Raw genomic sequence first — 21511 nt, 5'->3', positions numbered from 1 at the left:
GGGCGGAAAGGTTTCACTGAGCTCACTTTGCATATACCGTCCCTCGGATATGCAACACGATCATACTCGTATCATTGCATTTAAGGAAGTAGTTCAATTTCGGGAAGGGTGCGATCTGCGGAATTGGGCTATCGTAATTACTAATCCAACCAAATAGTTCATAATTCTCAATAGGCCACTCCTGTGAATACGTTTTTTGGAGTTGCCCTTACAACATTTATTGCGATAGCTGGCTAGCTAGCGATTTATTTTGCAAACGTCACCATGTCTGTGCCACTCGGCGCCCACGGCGTTTCTTCCTACAGAACAGTGAGCGTATCTTCGGAAACCTTGCCGATTAACACCGCGTCAACGGTCCAATACACCACGAATGAAGTCCCGACCTATTCCAGCTACAGAACCGTGGGTGTCCCGGTGTCCCAGGTGTCTCCGGTGCAGTATGGAGGCGCGGTGTCTCAGGTGCAGTATGGAGGCGCGGTGAATCAGGTGCAGTATGGAGGCGCGGTGTCTCAGGTGCACTATGGAGGCGCGGCGGACAGCAATGTCGTCTACGGGACTATGCGCTACCTGGTTCCCGTCGAGAGGAGAGTTATGCCGGCAGAATCCTATATGATCGTCCAAAACAGTGCACCCCAAATCGTGAGCCAAGCCGTATCACCCGTTTATCTGCGGAACTACAGTGTGAGCAGTCAGGAAGACCTGGAAATTCGTCAGCGGACAGTTGTTGATGGGGTGAGTTCACGGCTCTGTCTACTGTATTTGATTTGTTCGGTATTCAGAGTATTGACCTCTGCGTTTCAGTCTATACTACTGATTAATTGAAATACAGGGCAAGTAGACCAACTCATTCCGTTGCATTTTCATTATTTATTTGACATTTTCAAAAATGTAGCTACTATGAAAATGGCATACTCTGGTTTTTCCATTTTAATTTGGTCTCCTTACTACACTCTCAAAAGGGATGTGTTAATATCCTACACTTGTGTTCATTCTTTTGTGTTAATTTCAGCACTGCATCGGCCATTTCAGTAACTAGTCTACTTTTGCAACACAAAATGTGTTTAAAATAACACAAAATTGCTTGTCTTTAATTGGACAAGTGTTCAGAACTTTCCAGCAGTTTCTAATACCCGACATTCATTAGGCTACCTGTATCAATGAACTGCATAAAAATGAAAACAAACTGAAAAAAGTGGGGCATAAAACAGGCATGGTTCAGAGAAGTCAGAAACATTGAATATTTCCATATTTCATATTTCTCACTCATTCCGATTTTCTGAAAATCAGCGTGGTTCTCAAGCTGCGCAAAGATGTTTATTCAGGAGGATGACCTCATGTTTAACGCTGGTCCTGCAGAAGTAGCGCTGCTATGCTATTCTGCGCGGGGCCCCACAGTACTCCGTTCACCAGTGCGCTAATCCCACAAACTGCTTTCATTAGTCATGGTGGCAGGTAGTAATTGGATTTGAGTAATCGAGTTAAAACCATAACATCCGTTATCCCGTTATACTTTCAGATAAGGATATGGTGGAAAACAAACAATGCACTTGATAAGATAAGATTCCTCTGAAATGGGCGGAGGGGAGGGCTGTTGTTGCCCAAAGTAAAATCTCGTGTATTCCACTATATTACCTGAGGAATGGGGCGAATCTTGTTCAGCCCATTGTGAGTGAGCTACCCTGTGGGGTCAGTACAGACATGGCCTGTGTCAGGTGGTGACCTCACTGATAAAATGAGTATCCTATCCTACAGTGGTTTTATGGAAAATGACTCCAAAGGCAAAAAACCTAGATTACAATATGTGGGTCAATTTTCCACAGGGAAAGTACTGGAGAGGTGACCTGGGGGTTGTTTTTTTAGGTAGGAATGGGACCCTGGGGTCAGTGTTCTGTGGCGTCGTATTTCAGCGTGACACCGCCCGGTACACTTCGGTACAATCGTGTTTTGTAGCAAGAAATGCGCGCGCTGTACTCTAGTAATCCGCTATATATCTATTCCGTAATCCTGCAAAGATCCAGCGAAGATTACTGAGGAGCTATAGTTGTGAGTCAAACGTGAGAGTTATTGCACCCGCCTGATAGACATGCGACGCGTTTCCTTTAGCGCGTATCATGTGTAATTACGGCATGTGGGGTGGTGAGACAGGATTGAGTAAATTGCTTCTTCACTGTAAACATTTGCCAGTATGAGTCAAGCTGTGAAGTTGGCTGAAGGATAATGGTGATCTTAAGAGGGAATTAGCCTATATCATACCAAGCTTTATATTGCACCCTTTCTATGGAACATGCATTTGAAACAAGTTGCACGGCCCTGGCAAAAAGACACAAAAAAGGTTGACCACCATTTAATTGTTCAGTCATTTTTGTACTGGTATATTTTTCATTTTCCAATTTCCTACAACACACTTATCCTGAAATGGAAGTTATGTTATTTAGTTGAACTGCTAAAGCAAACTATAAAAATGCATTAATCTGTGGCAAATTGCTAGATAGGCATATTCTCTGTGCTGATTTGTGACTCCTGGCTTTCTCTGATGCAGAGTGTGAACGGGAAAACGTCTTCTGTGGTGAGCCAGGTGTCCAGCCCTGAGCCAGCTCCGCAGGTGATGAGCCAGCAACACACGCGCGCAGCATGCACCTGCATGCACACACATCCGCATTCACGCACATTCATCCCCCTTGCAATTATTTCAAGGGCCCAACAGCTGCACTGATCTTACTGTGGCTGCACCGGGGCTTGAACCACAAACCTTCCGGGTCCCAGTCATGTACCTTAGCCACTAGGCTACAGGCTGCCCCAGTCATGTACCTTAGCCACTAGGCTACAGGCTGTCCCTGTCATGTACCTCAGCCACTAGGCTACAGGCTGCCCCAGTCATGTACCTTAGCCACTAGGCCACAGGCTGCCCCAGTCATGTACCTTAGCCACTAGGCTACAGGCTGCCCCAGTCATGTACCTTAGCCACTAGGCTACAGGCTGCCCCAGTCATGTACCTTAGCCACTAGGCTACAGGCTGCCCCAGTCATGTACCTTAGCCACTAGGCTGCCCCCACCTGCACAGCAACATGTGCACACTTGCACTATGTAAACTATGATAATACTGCCACCCCTGTACACACACACACACACACACACACATATATGTATCTATACTGTGTTTGTTGCAGAAATGCTTATGACTAACATTGCTGTTTTTGTTTGAAATGTGCTCTATGAATAAAGCCTGACAAGACTGATTGATGTTTTGAAATGGTTTTCTTGCTACCTGGACGTGTTTTGGAGGGAACAGCGCTGATGTAAACTCGTGGAACAGGTCGTTTAATCTCTTGAGGAGTGTTTTTTTTGACAGTGAAATGAGCAACCACACCCTCCTGAGTTGTAGCTCTCGCCCGAGAGACTTGGGAGAGACTCCAGGTGTGGATCTCTCTTCAATAATGTTAATGAGACAGGTGTAAAACTGTCAATCGCCCTGTTTTATCCTTGTTTTTTCATGTGTTCTCGTATCTGCAGCTACGAGCAGCCACACCTGTATCACAGAGCCGCGTTACTGAAGCTGGAAAAACCCAGAACGGCTCCTTTTACTTCAGTCCGTGTTCCAGATTGGGGAGGGTTTTACTCAGTGCAGTTATCCAGCTAACTCAGTAATCCTGCTCTCTGGGTTTTACTCAGTGCAGTTATCCAGTTAACTCAATAATCCTGCTTTGTGATACAAGGCCCTGTTCTGGGTTTTACTCGGTGCAGTTATCCAGCTAACTCAGTCATCCTGCTTTGTGATACAGGGCCCTGTTTCGGGTTTTACTCAGTGCAGTTATCCAGCTAACTCGGTAACCCTGCTTCAGGCTCAGAAGGCTAACAGGCTAAGATGCCGTTTATTTAGACTCACTGGAAACTGTGAAGGCAACACAACCTGCAGTTCAATTATTCAAACGAATGGAAAGATATCCTTACTGAAAAGGCGGCTAGGCTAAAGCAGGCTAGCTGATCCCATGCATATGTAGCAGGAGAACTCCTGTGTTCGAGCAGTCAAACAAAGTGTGTGTGATGCGTTCATTTCCCCTTCAGCTGATTACCTTCAGTGCACGGTCCTCAATTATGCGTTGGTTATTTCCGATGAATATTTAATGGACTACGGTGGGGATTATTATGAAGCTGAAACAACAGACTGTTGTTGTTCAAGCCCTTCATCTATTGTCTTTATACTGTTGAAAAGGCTTCAAAGTTTCACTGGCCCTTTCAAACAGTGCACTTCTGAGTGATTTTCACATCGGTGTGGGCTATTTTGGGCTTGTGCTGCGGTCTGTCTGAACTGTACAGAGATCTGCGCTGTTTCGTAGCTGATGATCCAACGCTCTAAAGACAAACTGGTATTGCAGAGTCTTTCCAGGTGGCTGTTGCATAACTTCCAGGACGAGGGGATTGAGGGGAAGAGAATCTAGTAAACCTCATCATGCGACTGCTCCTCCTTCCTCTCGCTCCTGTTTATTAATCACACGTTGGTCATTTTAGGTGCTGAGGTATTTGCTCTTAGTGCAGAGGTGCTCCCCACTCTGACCCTGCCGGTGTCGACTGGCTGAGAGTCCCACTGGGACAGGTGACACTGCTTAAAGACAATGAGAGAATTGTACGATTTGGAAACTGACATACCCTCTGAGTTTTGTCTGCTAAATATTAGGCTTGAAGACCTGCTGCCTCGTTCTAGAGAGACAGAGAGGGAGGGTTCTTCCCCTCGCACTTTTGAAGGAATTATTTTATGGGCCACTGTGGTTAAACATGTTCTAACGAGTGTGTGAGTGTGTGTCTGACCATGCAGGGCCGTGAGAAAGGAAAGCACAAGCCAGACTGTCTCTCACACACACACTCACACACTCACACACTATGTAATTAACTCACGACCACCCATGGCTTTTAGGACTGAGGCAGCACTGAGGTGCAATCGGGTTAGGCCCAGGTTAGGCCCAGGTTAGGCCCAGGTTAGGCCCAGGTTAGGCCCAGGTTAGGCCCAGGTTAGGCCCAGGTTAGGCCCAGGTTAGACTCAGGTTAGACTCAGGTTAGGCCCAGGTTAGACTCAGGTTAGACTCAGGTTAGGCCCAGGTTAGGCCCAGGTTAGGCCCAGGTTAGGCTCAGGTTAGACTCAGGTTAGGCCCAGGTTAGGCCCAGGTTAGGCCCAGGTTAGGCCCAGGTTAGACTCAGGTTAGACTCAGGTTAGGCGCAGGTTAGGCCCAGGTTAGACTCAGGTTAGGCCCAGGTTAGACTCAGGTTAGGCCCAGGTTAGGCCCAGGTTACTGTAGACTCGTGCTCAGCCCACCTGTGCTTGCTGTCATAGCTGTGTTTAAGAATCGCAGCAGTCCTGACGTTTCTCTGTAATTACTGAAGCAGTGGAATTCCAGGTATTACAGGAGGGAAAGAAAACAGTTTAAACATTATTTTTGCCTTTTTATACCTCCCTCCCATTATTTAAAGAATTTCGCTTCAGGACGCACCCACATTCCCGGGGGCGAGCAGCAGCAGCCGTACCTGAGCAGGTGAAGCCGTACCTGTGCAGGTGAGGCTAACAGTTTTAGCTGCGCGTGACGGCGAGCAGGGTGGGGCGGAGGGACACACCCAGGGGTCGGGTTTCAGACGCGGGCTGGCGGCGTTCCTGGCGCGCGGCCCGGGAGAGTGCGATCATCAGCGCTCCTCACTCAGCACCGCGCTGTGCTCCTCTGATGCACGGCTGCTTCATGGGGCTCGAAAAACGGCCCTCCAGCTTCGGAGCCGTCAAGTTCAAACATTATAATCATTATAATCCTGGGTCTGGCCGGCTGTCAGTCACTTCTGTCGCCCGGGGCAACGGGCCTCCCGGGGCTCTAGCTGTGCTGGTACTTTTCCAGATGACTGGTTAGCCGAGAGGTGGCTTAGCTCGCCGCTAACACCGCCCAGATTTCTGCGAACGCCTTCAGAATGAGAAGGACACTCAGTATCCAAAGTCTCCTTCGTTCGGCCTTGAGACGAATGCAGAAAGCTCACTCAGCCTTCGTCGCAAACAGTCACCTACATTTGTGTTTATGACGGTACCTTATTTCGGTTCCCGTATTTGACTGACATACGGAACGTTCTGTGTGGTGCTGTGCGTTAGCCGTGCTAACGCCAACTTCACCACTCCCACTTAATTTAAGTCCATGCTTTCTCCACCTTGCCTTGTTCCCATGGAAACGTAGAGCCCCACCCTGTGTGAAGGCCAGTGACAACCTGTGTGTGGTGTACTGGCAAGGGTTTCTGGGTAAAAGCAGCTTTACATGAGACTGGGAGTAAGCTTCGCTGTTTTTCTCAGGACGCACACATGACTCATGCTGCTCCTGATTGCCCTGTACCTGGGGGTTGAATTTATGTACAAAGTCCTCCTTCTTCCGTTTGGAGCGGCTGTGCCAGATGGCAATTCGCTAGTTGAAATACTAATACAGTGTCTCACCCTCCTGTCAAATGCAGTTTCGTTTGTATCAATAGCATAGCATTTTTATGCTTTTGTTGTGGCAAGTCTGTGCAAGTGTGGTTTTGGGTGGTGCAGTTCTGTGGGCCCACAATTTCTCATAACAAAAAAAAAAAAATACTGTTCTCATTGTTGATTTGTGAGAATGAAAGTTTTTATTTTCTGTAGAAGAATTTTCATTTCCTAGGGGGGTCCATGTTCCCCTTATTGTGATTTTGAGGACTGGACCATTGAGTCCTTGAACTTTGATGGTGTTTGGATTGGGTTTGTTTTGTGTTGGGATTGGGTTTGTTTTGTGTTGGGATTGGGTTTCTTTTGAAAGACTGCTGAACTGCCCTCCTGACACAGTTCCAACATCCTGCTCCATTACTGAAGGTGTGTGAAAGCAGACACCTGTCTGATATTTACACCTGGTCAGCACACACTCACACACACACACACACACACACACACACACACACACACCCCTAAACCTGTCTGATATTTACACCTGGTCAGCACACACTCACACACACACACACACACACACACACACACACACACCCCTAAACCTGTCTGATATTTACACCTGGTCAGCACGCACGCACGCACGCACGCACGCACGCACTCACTCACTCACTCACTCACTCACTCACTCACTCACTCACTCACTCACTCACTCACTCACTCACTCACTCACTCACTCACTCACTCACTCACTCACTCACTCACTCACTCACTCACTCACTCACTCACTCACTCACTCACTCACTCACTCACTCACTCACTCACTCACTCACTCACTCACTCACTCACTCACTCTCGTTCTGTTGTGTGCTGAAGTCTTTAAATACAGCTCTGAAAGACATGTTTTCATTTACAGAAAATAGGATGTAAAGCATAAACAGGGTAGTTTATTTGATACCAAATTGGCTGATTGTTCAGTGAGATTGGCACTGTTTTCAGAGTGCTGGTGCATTTACATACATCTGAACTGGTATTGAGCAGGCGAGACAGGGGAAGCCCAGACCGCAGAACTGAGGCAAGATGCATGGGCGGTAGTGCCCATGAGCGGTGTGTTGGGTTCATGTGACACACACAGCATGAACATGCATACTGCTGCATTATTGTCAGTCTGCTTAAAACATAATTACTTTTCACACCGAAAAAAGCAGTTGATGAGCTGGACAGAACGTTGTGTCGGGATAAGATATGTTGACAATTCTGAAAATTAAAAGGACAGGTGTTATCCTTTAATGAGCGGGAAACCTGTTGTGATTATAAATTCAGGCACATGGCATGCAAATGTGACCTTAGAATGACAAACATGTTTGTGTCGTAAATCCGTATTCAAATGAGATCAGGGATCAACATGATATGAGCTAAGCAGGAATGTTGTTTGTACTCTGAAAATGAACTCATAAAACTGCAGGTTGCATCTCAGGTGAAGGTAAGTTAAGGAGCGTGTGAGTATTGTAACTATGTTGGGGTGTGCCCCAGAGATTAGTACCGGTAACTTTCTGGCAGGCTTTGATCACAAATCAACACTTGTGATATGCAGATGTAGGTAGATCGTAGCATTTATAGAGCGCTTTTCTCACACTTTACAGTGATGAGGGGGAAACTCGCCTCCACCACCACCAATGTGTAGCACCCACCTGGGTGACGCAACGGCAGCCATTTTGTGCCAGAACGCTCACCACACACCAGCTGTGCTATTTTTTTAGCCAATTAAAACAGGAGGATTTAGGTCGCAGGTTGAAAGACCCATGTCAGGACTTTAACCAAGTGTGTGGGTGGCAGACTGTAGACACCGTCCCCCTGTGGAATCAGGCTGAAGTGTTTCCTGGTGTGTTTCTGAGTGGGCATACTGCAGTGGCCTGTCACCCGGTCTCTCACCCCTCCCCGGGCTCAGAATCGGGTGCGTCAAGGATGGGATGGAGCTCTTTCTCCCGCGTGGGTCAGGTCATGCTCTGTGGACCGCCTGGAGCCCAAATAGACAGTGTAACGCTTCTTAAAAAGTGACTGTTGAGAGATCAAAACTGCTTTAGCTGCATTCCAGTGAGACACAAGCTCTCAGAGTTTAAGGTTTGACTGTTTGCCTGTCACTCTATCCTCTGCGGTGTGTTTCCAATTAACCGACTTTCACTATCCGAGGCGTTACATAAGACAATTCCGCTGTTCGCTTAATTATGAATTATTCATGTTTTATTCTGCCAGCCTGGGATATGTGCCATGTCCAAAATGTCTTGGCTCAGGTGGTTTAAGTTGTAAGCGTTACGCCATATATTGAACCGATTAGACGCATGCCATTCGATGAAATTTGGGAAGTGAAAGTGTTGGTTAGTCTGAGTTGGAGCTGTTGCCCTCGGTTACATGTGTATCTGCTGTTGGAGTGGAATGTGTTTATAGAATGTGTAACTCCTCCCACAATGGTCACCCCTCGCAGAGCAGCTGAACCGGCTGGAACCGGCTGGATCCAGTTACCTATAGTTTGGGATAAGTTTAGAATATAGGCCATGTATGAAAGTTTTTGATGATTACACATTTTCCATTTTATTTAGCTCCATACTGATATAGCACCTATTGGCCATTCTTTCTTTACTTGCGTCTAGCGTATCTAATTTAGTTTAGATGTAGAGCAGTGGTCTCACTCAGTGCCATCGAGGGCTGTGTGTGTGTGTGTGTGTGTGTGTGTGTGTGTGTGTGTGTGTCTGTGTGTGTGTTGGTCTCTCAGTGCCATGGAGGGCTGTGTGTGTGCTGGTTTTTATTCTAGCCTTCATTCAATTATTTGCTGAATTAGGTTTGCACATAATGAAATGTGTTATTTGTGGTGTCTAAATAACTGTTGATTATATAATGTGATTTAATGAAGTTAAATGCATTTGACTGAATGAGTAATTGGAATCAGTTAAGGCAGCATTATTAGATTGGACTCTCCTGATTGGACGCTGAATGAGCTCTTATCTGTCCTGATTGGACGCTGAATGAGCTGTCTGCCTCTCCTGATTGGACACTGAATAAGCTCTTGTCTGTCCTGATTGGACACTGGATGAGCGCAGGCGGTCCTGATTTGACGATGGATGAGCTCTGGCGGTCCTGATTGGATACTGGATGAGCTCAGGCGGTCCTGATTGGACGCTGGATGAGCGCAGGCGGTCCTGATTGGACGCTGGATGATGTTGATTGGGTGTGGCTGCAGAGTCGAGCTCTTGGTGCGTGTTCGGCTCCCTGCTGGAATGCGGTCCTGCCGGTCTGCACTCTGTCACGCCGCACGGAAACAAGCGGCTGATTAAAGGCTGAATGTTTTAGTTTCACACGGTCAGTCTGCCACATCACGCTGAAAACCTCAAACATCCTTCCCTCATCCAGTCCTCTTATCCTGAAGTCTACGTGCCACCATCTGTTTTACAGCATGCATCATGTAAATGTATGCTGTTCGTACAGTGCCAGTCATCTGCATAATACAGTATAATTATAATTTGCCTCATAATGTAATTTGGCTTTGAAATGAATTTTAATTTACATTTTACATTTACATTTTAGTCATTTGGCAGACGCTTTTAATCCAAAGTGACTTACAAGTGCATAGGTTCTCCCACAAGTTAAAGCATCACATCCATAACTAGTAAAATACACATGAAGTGCTGTTCTAAACAAAAGGAAATCGTGAGTGCAATTTTTTTTGTTTGTTGAGGAAATGTGATGTCATGCTCTTGCTAGCTCGCTTGCCATGAGTAAATTAAAACAGAAATCGCTCCTAGGGTTTTTAATATCATTAGCTTGTGTGCCAAGTCTTGATCAGAATGCAGTGTGTGCATACAGGTGCTGAGGTGCAGGTGTGCATACAGGTGCTGTGGTACAGGTGTGCATACAGGTGCTGTGGTACAGGTGTGCATACAGGTGCTGTGGTGCAGGTGTGCATACAGGTGCTGTGGTGCAGGTGTGCATACAGGTGCAGGTGTGCATACAGGTGCTGTGGTACAGGTGTGCATACAGGTGCTGTGGTACAGGTGTGCATACAGGTGCTGTGGTACAGGTGTGCATACAGGTGCTGTGGTACAGGTGTGCATACAGGTGCTGTGGTACAGGTGTGCATACAGGTGCTGTGGTACAGGTGTGCATACAGGTGCCTTGTGTTTGTCTTCAGTAGCAGCTCCTGCTGCACTCTCATAACATCACATTGCAGCTGATGCCTTTATCCAAAATGACTTACAGTAGATTAGACTAGGCAGGGCACAATCCCCCCTGGAGCAATGTGGGGTTAAGGGCCCAACAGCTGCACTGATCTTATTGTGGCTACACTGGGGCTTGAACCACCAACCGTCCAGGTCCCAGTCAAGTACTTTAGCCAATAGGCTGCAGTCATGTACCTTAGTCACTAGGCTACAAGATTACAATAGAACACCACATCACAGCAATGCCTTGGAGGGTGAACATGTTTGCAACTTTCTTATGATTATCATTCTCATTATATTTGTTTTTATACATAAATTATAATTATGTGTTCTCTCCTGATCAGCATTCTTTCTTTTATATGACAGGAGATGACTAAGTTACTGTGTGAAGCCACATAAGAATATCTCGCAGGGCAGGAATTTACAACTCCTCCTGGCCTCGAGCAAGAAACATGGTAAACAGGAGGATCAGAAGTTTTGTGTTCTTAATGAGGCGGTTGTCCTTAACTGGCACGCACAGCCCCTCTAGGGGATCAGTGTGAATGGTGTTGAGTCTGTCAGTGTGAATGGTGTTGAGTCTGTCAGTGTGAATGGTGTTGAGTCGGTCAGTGTGAATGGTGTTGAGTCTGTCAGTGTGAATGGTGTTGAGTCTGTCAGTGTGAATGGTGTTGAGTCAGTCAGTGTGAATGGTGTTGAGTCTGTCAGTGTGTATGGTGTTGAGTCTGTCAGTGTGAATGGTGTTGAGTCTGTCAGTGGGAATGGTGTTGAGTCTGTCAGTGGGAATGGTGTTGAGTCTGTCAGTGTGAATGGTGTTGAGTCTGTCAGTGTGAATGGTGTTGAGTCTGTCAGTGTGAATGGTGTTGAGTCTGTCAGTGTGAATGGTGTTGAGTCAGTCAGTGTGAATGGTGTTGAGTCTGTCAGTGTGTATGGTGTTGAGTCTGTCAGTGTGAATGGTGTTGAGTTTGTCAGTGGGAATGGTGTTGAGTCTGTCAGTGGGAATGGTGTTGAGTCCCGCTCTTTCTGCAGAAATAAAGACTGTCGTAATTGTATCTAGTGTGAAGTATTTTACTGACTGGATAGCCTCCTTATTGCAAGACCAGGGTGGATTTTTCCCTTCTCAACCCAACAGCTGCCATTTCAATTACAAGTGATAGAAATCCTCATGCACAACACTGGCATTGATGATGTTTTTTATGCTGACACCAGTTATAATTTTGCGGAGGCAGGCGCAAGATTTGATCAAAGCGCTTCTGATTGAGGCCACCTCTGGATTCTCTATGCAGGAAAAACCTTGTTCACAACAATATTATCATTATTGCAACCTCTTCAAAACAGTATCAAAATAACACCAATCTGTGTTTGATGTTAATAAACATGAAAAGTGAAAAGCTAGTTGGTGAAATTTTTGTAAATAAATGAAAGTTACACCTATGAGTGACCTCGAGTCAGACCTCGAGTCAGACCTGGAGTCAGACCTGGAGTCAGACCTGGAGTCAGACCTGGAGTCAGACCTGGAGTCAGACCTGGAGTCAGACCTGGAGTCAGACCTGGAGTCAGACCTGGAGTCAGACCTGGAGTCAGAGCTGGAGTCAGAGCTGGAGTCAGAGCTGGAGTCAGACCTGGAGTCAGAGCTGGAGTCAGAGCTGGAGTCAGAGCGCTGAAACACAGATCCTTTCAGTCACACATTTGACTGATGCCTGTCAACCACAAATCTCCACCCACACCCCAACCCCAGCAGCTGATTGGCTGGCATGTCTGTAATCGTGTGTGGTGAAATGATATATCTAGCGCTGATGCTTGTGGTATTGTTGTTCACCGGTAAAAATATTTAGTCGACCGCAGAAGAATGGCGGTGTGGCACGGCATGTTTTGACAAGCAGGGAACGTAAGCTGCATTCTATTGATAACTGGTAGGTATTCGTTTTGCATTTTTTGAATGTGGCAGGGTGATTGGAGTGTCACCTGCTCTGCCCTGATGTGCACATACTCCCTGTTCCTGCACCTCGCCCTCCACAAACAACTGAGACTGACGGGTTTTTGGGAGGAAATTCGTTTTTTCTGAGCAGGCCTTCAAGTGACAACATGCACAAACCATTACGCTAAAGCGAGGTTCTGAAGTGTCACAGTAGATCAGATAGGGAGAGCAAACCATTCCTCTAAAGCGGGGCGGCTTCTAAGCATCACTGCAGATCATTATGATTAAGCGGGGAGATTTTAAAGTGTCAGTGCAGATCAGTGCTGCTCAACTCCACGTCCTGTGGGTTGCAGGCATTTGCTCCTACCGCGCACGACCGATTTCGCTAAATTATTTTAACTGCTTGATTCAGATAATAAGCTAGCGATTGAAATCAGGTGGTGTAGCACACAGTTGAGCCAAATGCCTGCAGATACCTTGGCCCACAGGCCATGGCGTTGAGCAGCGGTGGTGTACATAATTTAGGGCGAGCCAACCATTGCGCTAAAGCGGGGAAAGCTTAAACGTGTCGACGCACGCCATGTCGGGCCAGCTTCAGTTCCACTTGCACACACTCCCCCCCGCCACCTGGGGGCAGCAGAGCGTGCTGCTGGGAGATTTTTCAGCCGTTCTGTGCAGACAGGTGTGCATGAGTTCTGTTTTCTTATCTATTGGAGGAGCAATGCAGGCTGATGACTGAACTCAGTGGTGTCTGGTACTTTGCAGTGTGTCCTCAACATATAAACGGAGAACTCTGGTTTCAGTCAGTTCTTCTGTTTACATTACATTCATTTAGCAGATGCTCTGAGCAACTTACAGTATAGGGGAACATTAGTGCACCTAATGTGACACCTAGTTACTAAACATTCCCATACCAGTGGGGAATGAATGAGTATTTCTGTGTCATTACACTCATGTGGCCCATCCCATATGGGACTATATGACGCATCATTAATCACACAAACATAAACTAGAGTCATGCTTGAAGAGATGACACAGGCAGACAGATGTTTGTTTAATCCCACATCCCTCCTTTTTATTTTTGTCAAGTTCTATAGCATAGTTTTCAGAACCATATTTGTCTTTAATTTTACAATAAATATGAACAAATATCTAAAGCCCATCTATCTTTGAATAAAATTTTTTTTTTTTCTTGTACTAAGAAGTTCAAGCCCCGGTGTAGCCACAATAAGATGAGTGCAGCTGTTGGGCCCTTGAGCAAGGCCCTTAACCCCACATTGCTCCAGGGGGGTTTTCCCCTGTTTAGTCGAGTCGGTTTTGATAAAAGTGTCAGCTAAATAACTCCAATGTAATAACCCTAAGTCTTACAGGGATTTATTTTATCCTTGTTTGTTGTCTGTGTTCCTGGGACGGCAGGTTGTGTGTGTTCCTGATTTGGTGTGTGTGCCTGTGTGTAAAGGCACAGTCTCTGATCATCCTGCTTGTTGTTTGTTTCTCCCTCAGGAGGAGGAGGTGGAGGAGGAAGAGGAGGAAGAGGAGGTGGAGGAGGTGGTGGAGGAGGTGATAAAGCGGGAGGTGGAGGAGGTGATTGAGGTGCAGCCAGTGATTAAGAAGGTGTCCCGTGTCACAGTGCGGAGCGAGGTCCCGCAGATCGAACCCCAGGCCAAGCTCGACACGCGCTTCTTCGGCGAGCTCCTGGCGGACATCTACCGCAAGAACTGCGACATTCACACCTGCATCTCCGACCACGTGTCCAAGATCCGCGGACGGTACGTCACGGTTCCTCTCCCCAGAGACCGGGTCTGAACCCGGGTCTGAACCCGGCTGTCTGCTCCCTCTTCTCTCCTGTGTGCTTCTCAGTTTTACCCCCAAACTCAATCAGCTGCAGTCCATCACGGTCTCTTTATTCTCTCATAAACCTGATACACGCTGCGCTTCTGTTCAAACACGAAAATCACACGCTGTGCTTCTGTGATGGGTTCAAACATGAAAATCACAGGCTGCAACTTAATCTGAGTCAAGCTCACCTGGCATAGGTATTACACACACACAGACACACAGACACGTATCCAGTTACCGCAGACAGGGAGCAGTCAGTCCTCCTGGGTGATTACAAGGTTTACAAAGCCATTGTTTGACCCCATGCTGTAAATACAGGTTTTGAGAGGGAAAGGCACAATGACAAATGAGTACAGACTGTTAATGTGGCAGCTCTCAGTTCATCTCTGCTGCCCCACCTCACGCCCTGGCCGCAGGGATCCAGGCTGAGCACTGTTCTAAATATACCTGTACAGGTGAGGGTCCACTGGCACCTGCAGAAGGAATGCCGGTCATTTTCATTAGCTGCCGGATTTCCAGCCAACCAAATACGGCATAGTTTCCCCTGAACCATCATCCAAGAGGAATGTTTGGATTGTGGATGATATAGTTTTGATGACCAATGTCGCTCACAAATTCAAGAGAAGTCTGACTGTTTAACTTTGCCTATGTGGTTAGTTGTCTGTCTGTTTGATTTCACTCTCAGATGCCTTCAGTGCTTTGCAAACTTTTCCTTTTTGTCATTTTCAGGAAACACAGCTTTACCTCCAGTGACTTCACGGTACGAAGGCTCCACCTCATTCATTCGCCCGTTAATTGCTTGATTCTCAGGTGGAACGGTCTGCACTTACCTGTCAGTTTACCTGTTGACCTGCTCTATCTAGGTGAGAAAAGACGAAGTTGAGGGTTTGATCCCGAAGGGTCTGTCTGAACTGACCAAGCAGCAGATCCGCTACCTGCTGCAGGTAAGTCTGTTCGAGGTGTCTCTCCTTGGCTTTCGTTTGACAGATGGACACTGCACAATCTTTTCCTCAGACCCTATAACACCACACTCTTCCTCACTCTTCCTCAGACCCGTATGACGGCTGATAGCACCATGAGGCTCCTCCTTGCCACCTTCAGCAACCTGAGGGAGGAGCTAGCCCACCTGCAGGGAGACCTGAAGGTACACCTCCTCATCCTCACTCTGTCCTGTGAAGTAGACCTCCTCATCCTCACACTGTCCTGTGAAGTAGACCTCCTCATCCTCACTCTGTCCTGTGAAGTAGACCTCCTCATCCTCACTCTGTCCTGTGAAGTAGACCTCCTCATCCTCACTCTGTCCTGTGAAGTAGACCTCCTCATCCTCACTCTGTCCTGTGAAGTAGACCTCCTCATCCTCACTCTGTCCTGTGAAGTAGACCTCCTCATCCTCACTCTGTCCTGTGAAGTAGACCTCCTCATCCTCACACTGTCCTGTGAAGTAGACCTCCTCATCCTCACTCTGTCCTGTGAAGTAGACCTCCTCATCCTCACTCTGTCCTGTGAAGTAGACCTCCTCATCCTCACACTGTCCTGTGAAGTAGACCTCCTAAATCCTCACACTGTCCTGTGAAGTAGACCTCCTCATCCTCACACTGTCCTGTGAAGTAGACCTCCTCATCCTCACTCTGTCCTGTGAAGTAGACCTCCTCATCCTCACTCTGTCCTGTGAATGAGCGAGTGGGCAAGTGAGCCCTGCCAGTGCAGTGTGAGAGCCTCTCTCTCTCTCTCTCTCCCCTCAGAGGCTGGAGAGTGAGAAGGAGGAGCTGGAGAGAGATCTGAGCTTCAAGGCAGATCAGGCCCAGCAGTACGACCGTCTGCTGACGTCCGTGCGCGAGAACAACCGCCAGCTGCAGGTAGGACACCCGTACCGCCCAAACTGACCTCCGTACAGCCCAAACTGACCTCCGTACAGCCCAAACTGACCTCCGCACAGCCCAAACTGACCTCCGCACAGCCCAAACTGACCTCCGTACAGCCCAAACTGACCTCCGCACAGCCCAAACTGACCTCCGCACAGCCCAAACTGACCTCCGCACAGCCCAAACTGACCTCCGCACCGCCCAAACTGACCTCCGCACAGCCCAAACTGACCTCCGCACAGCCCAAACTGACCTCCGTACAGCCCAAACTGACCTCCGCACAGCCCAAACTGACCTCCGCACAGCCCAAACTGACCTCCGCACAGCCCAAACTGACCTCCGCGCAGCCCAAACTGACCTCCGCGCAGCCCAAACTGACCTCCGCACAGCCCAAACTGACCTCCGCACAGCCCAAACTGACCTCCGCGCAGCCCAAACTGACCTCCGCACAGCCCAAACTGACCTCCGCACAGCCCAAACTGACCTCCGCACAGCCCAAACTGACCTCCGCACAGCCCAAACTGACCTCCGCACCGCCCAAACTGACCTCCGCACAGCCCAAACTGACCTCCGTACCGCCCAAACTGACCTCCGTACCGCCCAAACTGACCTCCGCACAGCCCAAACTGACCTCCGCACAGCCCAAACTGACCTCCGCACAGCCCAAACTGACCTCCGCACAGCCCAAACTGACCTCTGTACTGACCTCCGCACAGCCCAAACTGACCTCCGCGCAGCCCAAACTGACCTCCGCGCAGCCCAAACTGACCTTCGCACCGCCCAAACTGACCTCCGCGCAGCCCAAACTGACCTCCGCGCAGCCCAAACTGACCTTCGCGCAGCCCAAACTGACCTCCGCGCAGCCCAAACTGACCTCCGCGCAGCCCAAACTGACCTCCGCGCAGCCCAAACTGACCTCCGCACAGCCCAAACTGACCTCCGCGCAGCCCAAACTGACCTCCGCGCAGCCCAAACTGACCTCCGCGCAGCCCAAACTGACCTCCGCGCAGCCCAAACTGACCTCCGTACTGACCTCCGCGCAGCCCAAACTGACCTCTGTACTGCCCCATCCCACTCCATCCTGCTCCAGTAATGAGTAAAATGGCCACTCTGCGCAGTAATGAGTAAAATGGCCGCTCTGTGCAGTAATGAGTAAAATGGCCGCCCTGCGCAGTATGGAGTAAAATGGCCGCCCTCTCTCGCAGGCTTCGCTGAAGGAGAGCAGCAACACACAGAGGACCCTGGAGACTCAGCTGGTCACCACCCGCACCTCAGAGTCCTCCCGCGACTTCCGCGTGAAGGACCTGGAGGGCCGCCTCAAAGCCATGGAGAAGGAGAAGGACATGCTGCTTCAAAAGGTATCTGCACTCAGTGACCACTTTATTAGGTACACCAGCGTGTTACTGCAAATATTTAATCAGCCAATCATGTAGCAGCAACTAAATGCATGCAGACATGATCAAGAGGTTCAGCTGTTTTTGACCGTTGGATGATTGTCGGTGCCAGACAGGGTGGTTTGAGTATCTCAGAAACTGCTGATCTCCTGGGATTTCCACGTGCAACAGTCTAGAGTTTGCAGAGAATGGTGTGAGAGACATCAGAGGAGAATGGCCAGACTGATCAAAGCTGACAGGAAGGTGACAGTAATGTAAATAACCACACATTACAACAGCGGTATGCAGAAGAGCATCTCTGAACACACAACACATCAAATCTCTTAACTGGATAGGCTACAGCAGCAGAAGACCAATAAGTATAAAGAATATGTCTAATAAATACCTAATAATGTGCTCACAGAGTGTATGTGCTCACTCATTCAGCACACTTGTCCCTGGTTATGATTTGCACTTTATTGTGCGTTGCTCTGGATAAGAGCAATTCCAATTAGTGCTACACCAAGGCTTGAATCACCAACCTTTCTGGCACCAGTCAAGTCAAGCACCTTAGCCACTGGCCTACAGACTGCCCCCCCGAGCATCACATCACGTGATTATGGGAACGGGCCATTCTGTCCATTTACCAGCGAACTGCTGCATCAGTCCTGGACTTGTATTCCCCCTGGGTCCCTGTCTCAGGCCTGTGGCCTGGCCAGCTCCTCCACACAGACATACAGTGTTGCAGTTTGGCTGGAGATCAGCTGATAAGGCTCACTCAAATATTCCTTTGCCACTGTATTTTAAACAAAAGTTTCTAGTTACCTAACTTTCTGCAGTTTGGGTTTTGGCTGCGTGACTTGCATAGTTTGCGTTTCTGAGGTTCTGAGGTGCAGGCAGCCCTGCCTATCCCGGGACTTGGGCCACGCCCTCCAGCTACACTTCCCAAACCACTCCACCGCAGTGAATCAGAACAGGGCGTCTGTTTATGGAGGGATTTATTTCACACAGTTTTGCACTTGGTGAATTCCATGGGCATTACAACAGTCTGATAAGGATTGGCAGAAGCACTAGGAGGGAACAGTCAACTGTGTATTACCCTGTAGTGATACAGCATTTGCATGTTGAGCAGCCTCTAAGTCCCATGAGCCTCTCTTCCATTCCTCAGCCTCTAATTCCCATAATCCTCTCTTCTCTTCCTCAGCCTCTAACTCCCATGATCCTCTCTTTCCCCCACCTCTAATTCCCATCATCCTCTCTTCCCTTCCCTCAGCCTCTAACTCCCATGATCCTCTCTTTCCCCCACCTCTAATTCCCATAATCCTCTCTTCCCTTCCTCAGCCTCTAACTCCCATGATCCTCTTCCCTCCTCAGCTGGCCGGACAGGGCAGCAGCAGCAGTTTGACCCTGCAGACTAAAACAGAGGAGCTGTCCAGGCATTACAACCAGATGCTGAGCTCCCTGAGGGAGGAGAAGGACAAGGAGCTGCAGCTTCTCAAGGTTAGGGCTCTGAGTTCTCTTTCGTCTTTTCCAGCTGCTATAGTATATATATAATATATATAATGACAGCATAAAACAAAAGATATTATAGCTTTTCACAGCCTCACTGTGCATTTAACCTGTAGATACCTGTATAACACATCCCTGCTTAACAAGTACCTGTTTAACTCGTAGTTGAGTGCCTCTTCCTGCATACACGAGCGTAGTTGAGCGTAGTCGAGTGTAGTTGAGCTGAGCGTAGTCGAGCGTTTGTGCTGAGCGTAGTCGAGCGTTTCTTCCTGCACACTCACGTGTTGTCTCTGCACGCCAGTCGCAGCTCCTGAGGGTGCAGACGGAGACCTCCTCGCAGTCATCGAACGACCAGAGTCTGCAGCTGCGCATCTCTGAGCTCCTCAGCAGCCTGGAGCAGCGGGAGATCACCATCAAAAGCCAGGAGGAGGTGCTAACGCCCCGCCCGTGATCCCTCTCTGACACTCAGGCTGACCCTGACCCTAGCCTTAACACTCACCATGACCCTAATTCTTGGACGAAATTCTTCTTACTCAAAGGCTCCAGTGCAAACTGTTCAGTGCAAAGGTTTTTTTCACTAATCTAACACTATCCCTAACCCTAACCCTGACCCTAACCCTAACCCTGTCAAGGTCACCCCTCTCCAAACCTAACCCTGATCTACTTCCTCACCCCTATGGTTTACCTGTACTGGTTGTACCTGTGTTTAGCTTAGCTAGGTACCTCTGAGGCTCCGGGAGATGTTCAGACCTGCTCAGAGTTCCAGTGCTGGCAGGTGTTTCTCTGAGTGCACAAGTCTCACGAGTTTCATTACGGGTGGAACTGTCTTATTCTGTCAATCACTGATTTATTTGAATGACTCCAGCTTTAGCTCTTAGACACACAGCTCTACCCAGCATTCTGCAGGCCTCAGGCCCCCTGGTTCCCAGCCAAGACCTTCGGTACCTCCTCGTTCCACAGCGAACCTACACCCTTCTCTACCTCCACAGCCCAGAGCTAACATTCACCACCTTTACCTCTCTCGACAGCTCTCATAACCTTCACCCCCCCCCTCTCTCTCTCTCTCTCTGTAGGATATCTCATAGTCTCTCTCTCTCTGTAGGATATCTCATAGTCTCCCTCTCTCTCTCTCTCTCTCTGTAGGATATCTCATAGTCTCTCTCTCTCTCTCTCTTTCTCTCTCTCTCTCTGTAGGATATCTCATAGTCTCCCTCTCTCTCTCTCTGTAGGATATCTCATAGTCTCCCCCTCTCTCTCTCTGTAGGATATCTCAGTCTCTCTCTCTCTCTCTCTCTGTAGGATATCTCATAGTCTCTCTCTCTCTCTGTAGGATATCTCATAGTCTCTCTCTCTCTCTCTCTGCAGGAGATCAGGCGGCTGAAGACGATCCAGCAGAAGACTGTGACTGAAAGCTCCACCTCAGGCTCCACCTCAGGCTCCACCTCAGGCTCCAGCTCCAGCTCCAGGAACGTCACCAAGACCACCGTCACCAAACGGTAAACCTGAACCTGAACCTGAACCTCCTCCCTCATAATGACCAAGACCACCGTCACCAAGCGGTAAACCTGATTGGTTGTGCGCACACCCTGACGCCGTGTGTCTGCTCCCCGCCCCTGTAGGTACAGCACCCAGTACCCCATCCTGGGGCTGCTCGGTGACCAATACAAGTACGAGGGCCCGGTGAAGGAGTCCAGGACGGTGGTCTTCGAGAGCACGGGAACAGACTAATAACAGGTGCAGTAGACCAGGTGCAGTAGACCAGGGGGTGAGTGAGTGTGAGTGTGTTTGTGAGTGAGAGTGAGGTGTAGTTTTATTGAGCAGGAAGTCATTCTGAGCCCTTAAAGAAGCTACTTCTCTCTCCACAGGAGGCCAGCTAGCAGAAGATTTTGAAGTTGCCCCCTCCTCCTACATTGACCCCATCCCCTTTCTCCCCACCCATCCTTGGTCCAGGGCTTTTAGGGTCGTGGTGGTTCAAGACCCTAAGATCTTTGTGGAGGTGTGCACATCTGTGTGTAAAGTATATGAAGGGTTGAGGCAGTGTGTGTGTGTGTGTGTGTGCGTGTGCGTGTGCGTGTGCGTGTGCGTGTGCGTGTGCGTGTGCGTACATGTGTGTAGTATATGAAGGGTTGAGGCTGTGAGTGTGTGAGTGTGTGAGTGTGTGAGTGTGTGTGAGTGTGTGAGTGTGTGAGTGTGTGAGTGTGTGAGTGTGTGAGTGCGTGTGCGCATGTGTGTAGTATATGAAGGGTTGAGGCTGTGTGTGTGTGTGTGTGTGTGTGTGTGTGTGTGTGTGTGTGTGTGTGCGTGTGTGCGTGTGTGCGTGTGTGCGTGTGTGCGTGTGTGCGTGTGTGAGTGTGTGAGTGTGTGTGTGCTTGTGTGTGCGTGTAGTGTGA

At 48.6% G+C, this 21511-nt stretch overlaps 1 protein-coding gene across 1 annotated transcript; it reads left to right on the top strand.

The window, feature by feature from the left end:
- Window positions 1-30: 30 nt before the first annotated feature.
- On the top strand, window positions 31-21290 carry pof1b (POF1B actin binding protein). Its single transcript, XM_061249297.1, has 13 exons — window positions 31-732; window positions 2540-2602; window positions 14042-14307; window positions 15107-15137; window positions 15241-15321; window positions 15429-15521; window positions 16120-16233; window positions 17445-17597; window positions 18987-19112; window positions 19423-19551; window positions 20487-20617; window positions 20741-20855; window positions 20987-21290. The coding sequence occupies exons 1-12, from the start codon at window positions 265-267 to the stop codon at window positions 20847-20849; spliced, it is 1764 nt and encodes a 587-aa protein (XP_061105281.1). The 5' UTR covers window positions 31-264; the 3' UTR covers window positions 20850-20855; window positions 20987-21290.
- Window positions 21291-21511: the final 221 nt, after the last annotated feature.

Source organism: Conger conger, chromosome 7 (genome assembly GCF_963514075.1).
Source record: "Conger conger chromosome 7, fConCon1.1, whole genome shotgun sequence".
In the NCBI taxonomy this organism is placed as follows: Eukaryota; Metazoa; Chordata; class Actinopteri; order Anguilliformes; family Congridae; genus Conger; species Conger conger.
This window is presented reverse-complemented; position numbering and strand designations above follow the sequence as displayed.

What these genes read in the sequence shown, in the direction of transcription:
- pof1b (XM_061249297.1), top strand. Translation starts at nt 265, where the DNA reads ATGTCTGTGCCACTCGGCGCCCACGGCGTTTCTTCCTACAGAACAGTG. An exon ending in TTACCTCCAGTGACTTCACG is followed by an intron (nt 15,138 to 15,240) that starts GTACGAAGGCTC and finishes TGCTCTATCTAG; the next exon opens with GTGAGAAAAGACGAAGTTGA. An exon ending in AGATCCGCTACCTGCTGCAG is followed by an intron (nt 15,322 to 15,428) that starts GTAAGTCTGTTC and finishes ACTCTTCCTCAG; the next exon opens with ACCCGTATGACGGCTGATAG.